The 5,631-nt window shown below is 34.1% G+C and overlaps 1 protein-coding gene and 1 pseudogene across 5 annotated transcripts; both read left to right on the forward strand.

Moving 5' to 3' along the window:
- Window positions 1–256: 256 nt before the first annotated feature.
- On the forward strand, window positions 257–1,083 carry LOC130460588 (50S ribosomal protein L2, chloroplastic-like; annotated as a pseudogene).
- Window positions 1,084–2,268: 1,185 nt separating this feature from the next.
- On the forward strand, window positions 2,269–5,259 carry LOC130460943 (uncharacterized). 5 transcript variants are annotated; one of them, XM_056828783.1, is made up of 5 exons: window positions 2,269–2,521; window positions 2,954–3,084; window positions 3,552–3,591; window positions 3,663–3,769; window positions 4,807–5,259. In XM_056828783.1, exons 2-5 carry the CDS (start codon window positions 3,028–3,030, stop codon window positions 4,909–4,911), a joined length of 309 nt encoding a protein of 102 aa, XP_056684761.1. In that variant the 5' UTR covers window positions 2,269–2,521; window positions 2,954–3,027; the 3' UTR covers window positions 4,912–5,259. The 5 variants fall into 5 exon arrangements, 4 of the variants coding, with proteins under 4 accessions (XP_056684761.1, XP_056684759.1, XP_056684762.1 ...); XM_056828781.1 differs by having other exon boundaries at window positions 3,663–3,734; XR_008921178.1 differs by lacking the exon at window positions 4,807–5,259 and adding an exon at window positions 3,871–4,800 and having other exon boundaries at window positions 2,270–2,521; window positions 3,672–3,769.
- The last annotated feature ends 372 nt before the right edge of the window (window positions 5,260–5,631 follow it).

Below are 5,631 nucleotides of genomic sequence, written 5' to 3' on the forward strand. Positions count from 1 at the left end.
GACAAAAGTATTCACCTATTGGGGAAAAAGCAATATACTTCTAATGTCGAATCAAGATCAACTAGGACGAAAATAAAGCATTGGGTCGAACTTTGGAATAGCTATGAATAGTCATCGACTCCCGAGAAAGGATAGAAGGATGGGACCTATTATGGGAAATAAAATGCATTACAAACGTATGATCATTACGCTTCAATCAAGTTATTCTATTCCACCTCGTAGATATAAAAGAACTTAAATAAAAATACTTAATAGCATGGCGATACATTTATTCAAAACTTCTACTTTGAGCACGCGCAATGGAGCCGTAGACAATCAAGTGAAATCCAATCCACGAAATAATTTGATCTCTAGACAGCATTGTTGTGGTAATGGTCGTAATGCCAGAGGAATCATTACCCCAAGGCATAGATTTGGAGGTCATAAGCGTCTATACCGTAAAATAGATTTTAGACGGAATGAAAACGGCATATAAGGTAAAATCGTAACTATAGAATATATACAACCCTAATCGAAATGCATACATGTGTCTCATACACTATGGGGATGGCGAGAAGAGATATATTTTACATCCCAGATGGGCTATAATTGGAGATACCATTGTTTCTTGTAAAAAAGTTTCTATAAAAATGGGAAATATTCTACCTTTGACCGATATGCCCTTAGGCCCGACCATACATAACACAGAAATCACACTTAGAAGGGTTGGAGAATTAGCTTGAGTAGCGGGTGCTGTAGTGAAACTTATTGCAACAGAGGGGAAATCGTCCACATTAAAATCACCTTCTGGGGAGGTCCATAATATCCAAAAACTGCTCAACAATAGTCGGACAAGTGGGAAATTTTAGAGTGAACCAGAAAAGGTTGGGTAGAGTCGGATCTAACCGTTTGCTAGGTAAGTGTCCTGTAGGAAGATGAGTAGTTATGAACCCTGTAGACCATCCCCACGGGGGTGGTGAAGGGAGGGACCCAATTGGTAGAAAAAGCCGTACAACCCCTTGGGGTTATCCTGCACATGGAAGAAGAATTAGAAAAATGAATAAATATAGTGATAATTTTATTATTCGTAGATGTAGTAAATAGGAAAGAAAATGAAAATAGAATCCCCTTGGGGTTATCCTGCACATGGAAGAAGAATTAGAAAATGGAATAAATATAGTGATAATTTTATTATTCGTCGATGTAGTAAATTGGAAAGAAAATGAAAATAGAATTAGTTTCTTCGTCTTTACATTAAAAAAATAGGAGTAATTAACTCTGACACGTTCACTAAAAAAAATCCAATTGTAGAGAATCATTTATTAAGAAAAATTGAGAAGCTTAACAAATAGGCGGAAAAAGAAATAATAGTAACTTGGTCACGGGCATCTACCATTATACCCACAATGATTGGCCATACGGGAAAATAACAGGAATTGAACCTGCGAATGGTGGATTCACAATCCACTGCGTTAATCCACTTGGCTACATCCTCCCCTTATTTAAATTTACTTATAACTGAACTATTTATAAATAGTACTAGTAAATGAGCAATAACCCGATTTCTTGTTTTGTCAATAAATCAACACTACCCCTTTACTTTCACTAACTCATCTACACTAAGCTAAAAATAAAATTTTACCTATTTATAGATGGAGCTTCAATAGCATCTAGGTGTAGAGGGAAGTTATGAGCATTACGTTCATGCATAACTTACATATCAAGGTTAGGACGGTTAATGATATCAGCCAAGTATTAATTACACGACCTTGACTATCAACTACAGATTGGTTGAAATTGAAACCATTTAACTTGAAATCGATAGTACTAATACCTAAAGCAGTAAACCAAATACGTACTACATGCCAAGCAGCTAAGAAGAAGTGTAAAGAACGAGAGTTGTTGAAACTAGCATATTGGAAGATCAATCGACCAAAATAACCATGAGCAGCTACGATATTATAAGTTTCTCCCTCTTGACCGAATCTGTAACCTTCACTAGCATATTCATTTTAGGAAAAATTGATTTTAAAAATCCAACCTTTGGCCGGTTCGCTAAAAAAGGGCCGAGCTTTCATTAATATAAGAATAATATAAGCTTAAGCACTAATTTATAATTAAAGGGCTTCTTTTTTTTTTGACCTGCTAACAAAGGTAAATGGGTGACGTGGCTTTCACTACTAGAAATTAGCACATTAACGACAACCAAATAACGACAATGCCGAAAATATTGTCGCAAAATGTAATATATAGAGGCGCGGTTAATCTAATTTAAAATTTTATGAAAAATAAAAAAAGCGGATTTTCATTTTTTTTCCCTGTTCGTCGTCTTTGCTTAGATAACAAAGGCTTTAAAGTTTATAACCCATCAATAATCCTTCTAGAGCTACAGAAGAGAACCCTAGCCACCGTATCTCTCCTCTATTGCACACTTTGTTGATTTTTTCAATCTCAATCATCTTCCCCAAAATCGAGGATTTGAGGATCTAATATTAAGATTGGGAAGGAAACAATAATCTAATTCCATAGTCACCCGATCCAGGTAAATCAATGGTTGTCTTGATTTCTTTCATTGCTTAACTCTTTCGAATTCAGATTGTTTTTTGTAGAAAAATCTGATTTGTGGATACGCCACTGCAAAATTTGAGCTTGCATGTGTTGTTGATTCCGTTAATAATTTCCTGTTTTATAGCATTTGGGTTTTGTGTGAAAAATCGCTTATAATGCTTGATTTGTTGCATTTAAACACAACCAAACACCTTTAGTTTTGTTAATCTAGAGTATTTTTTCCCCAAATTTTGTGGGTACTGTTCAATCGAATTTCTGGAAATTTTGATTGAGGCTCTTTTCTTCAGTTGCGACTGATTGTTCAGTCGTTCTCTTTGTTCGTTACTGCAAATTCAGATCAATTTGCAGCTTGATTCTTGTTCCATATTTTTGAGGGTTTTCTTTTGGATTCTTGATCGATTTGTAGAATTTTATTGAAGAAATTTGTGAGCTCTTTAATGGCGACTTCGTCTTCTGAAGAACAAAGTGTTCCGCAACATCATGTGCAGATTACTGGTAGTGGTGGAGTTCATGTTGCTGCATTTGCTAATAGTGCAGGTATCAATTCTAATTGTCCTACTTCTTGCAATTTGGCTTATGGTGATAGTTGGATTGTTGAATCAGAATTGTTGATCTTCTTCACTAGTTTTTGCTGTAAACTTAGAATTGTTGTGAAATTGAAATTAGTATATGAATATGATGATCAGTAGCTCATGTTAGAGTCATGATTGTAAAAACCTATTGGTATTTTCAAGGAGAAGCCATTAAAGTAGCAGACATAAGAAAACTGGATTTGGTTGGTCCCATATCATCCTCCCTTTAATCTTCATATACTTGTCCCTGAAATAGAAGTAAATCCTTAGTTTGTAGTTGGACTGTTGCAATATTCTTTTTAACCTGTGTACTATCTCTTTTTGACCTTGCAATAACATCATCTCCCTTTATAGTTGGGGTGGAGGGTGTATATCTGCCTTCTTTTCATTTTTTGAGCCAATAATATATATTGGATCACTTATTGATTGCAGGAAATATATACAAGGCGGATGGCATCTTGTTTAACTTCAGGTAATTTAATTATAATTTTATGTAATTGTATTGTATGAGGCACCATCATTTATCATTTTGTATTGTGCAAGTGTCTTCAGATGGGATTGTGATTAACATGGTTGTCGGGGGTGAAGTAGTGACTCTTAAGAGCATTGAAGAAGGTAGTAATCTCATCATAGCCGAGATGCCCATACAAGTTAGTTCATTTTCACTGATTTTGTCATGGTATTTAATTCACTTTTTTGGCATTCTTTTTTCTGTTTTTATGCTGTAATAACTTAATATTCCCCTGCTCAGGTGTCTGAGATTTTATGACGATAATTCAGGTCATCTAAGCGTTGGATTATTCAGGTTCTTTTACTCTCTTTGATGTGCATAACCTTTACATCTTTTTTGTGTGCATTAAATGTACGCTGCATATTTGAATATTCATACTCGTAGTTGACTAGAGTATCAACCGCAGATGATAAATGCCAATATTCATATTCATCCTAGCCAGGTTTAGACGTTGTTACAGTCTATCCTGTAAAAAGCTACCAATTCTGAGTAAATTCTTTGAAAGGGTATTTAATTTTTGTTCCTAGGTTATATGTATCTTTGTCAGACATGATAGAAGAGTGTGGTTGGCTGATTCCTCGGGTCCTTTACTTGTTTTTCCTTTACACTCCGTAGAAATCGAGTTTACCAAAACCTATAACTTAACTCAGGAAATGAATAATTTTGATATCATGATTTTCATGTTACAGTCATAACTAAATATGCTGCTTTTTATGTTCTGTTCCATAAGTTAAAATATTTTGATTATTCGATAATCAGAATGGTGGTGAATAAGTTTTATGATTCTAGAGATAATAACCATTATGATGCTAGGGAGGTTCTTTTGTAATCAATAGGGAGTTAAGTAACTTGCTTTGTTGCAGGTAGGAGATGTCAATGTGAAGTCCGGATTTCTAGAATGACAATGACAATAATTCTATTGGGCTACTGATAATCTGCTCAAATATGTCTCCTCAGGTCTAATGCTCACCCTTGAGAACCTTTTCTTCCATTTTTTAACTTCCAAGTGTGGAAAAATTGTAGACTTTTGGGCATCATTGGTTAATTTTGAAGTCTAAAACAGAGGAATACATGATGTATTACTTATGCTATGGTTTATATACATAGTATATGATCTTATATTTTATTTCTATTAACATTACTACTTACAATTTCCAATTTCTTTTACATTTGTAGGTATTTTACATTTTAACAAGGAAGCTGACATCAAGCCCTCAACAACTCGTTTTTTTACCACCAAATCATTTGATGTACTTATTATGTATTTTCGGGCTAATGTAGGAGAGAGAAGTCTATGTCAAAAGTGTCTTGTGTTCAAAATAGAAGCAAGTGACTCTTATTGTTTGGTATTGGTACTGATTAGTGTGGTATTGGTCTACCAATATATAACTAAGTAGTACTAATACTAGTCATTTGTGGTATTAGTATTGACATACTCTATATAGGTACTAAAAAAAATTGTATTGGGTGATTTGTCCAATTTGATCACAAGACACTTGATGGAGCTAACAGTAGAACTAAGACTGGGTGTTAGATCTTTTTTTTTCTTTCTTCGATTATGAAATGGAGCGAGAACTTTAATTTGTATTGCCATATTTTTGGCTATTAATAAAAATATTATTTTTTTTCTATTGGTTTTATACGAATCGTTTAAATTTGTTACTTTTCATTTGATTGAGTAATGAAATATTTTAAGCGGTGTTATTGTTTTTAGATGCTAATTAAATTTCTCTTACTATTTGAACTTCTTTTTACGTCAAGTTAGTTGGTCTTTATTTTCTATTTGTTCGACGTTATTTCATGATTAATAACGACAAGAAATTGAGTCGTCGTAATAAGTTAACGACGGACGAAGTATATTGTCGTTATTAAGTAACGACTAACACATGATTTCGACGTTTAAAATTCACGACGAACATTGTCGTTATAACGAATAACGTCGGAAGCTGTTACGACAAAACCAACGACGAACTTGGTTCGTCGTTAAAGGTTTTAACGACG

Source organism: Spinacia oleracea, chromosome 5 (genome assembly GCF_020520425.1).
Source record: "Spinacia oleracea cultivar Varoflay chromosome 5, BTI_SOV_V1, whole genome shotgun sequence".
NCBI lineage: Eukaryota > Viridiplantae > Streptophyta > Magnoliopsida > Caryophyllales > Amaranthaceae > Spinacia > Spinacia oleracea.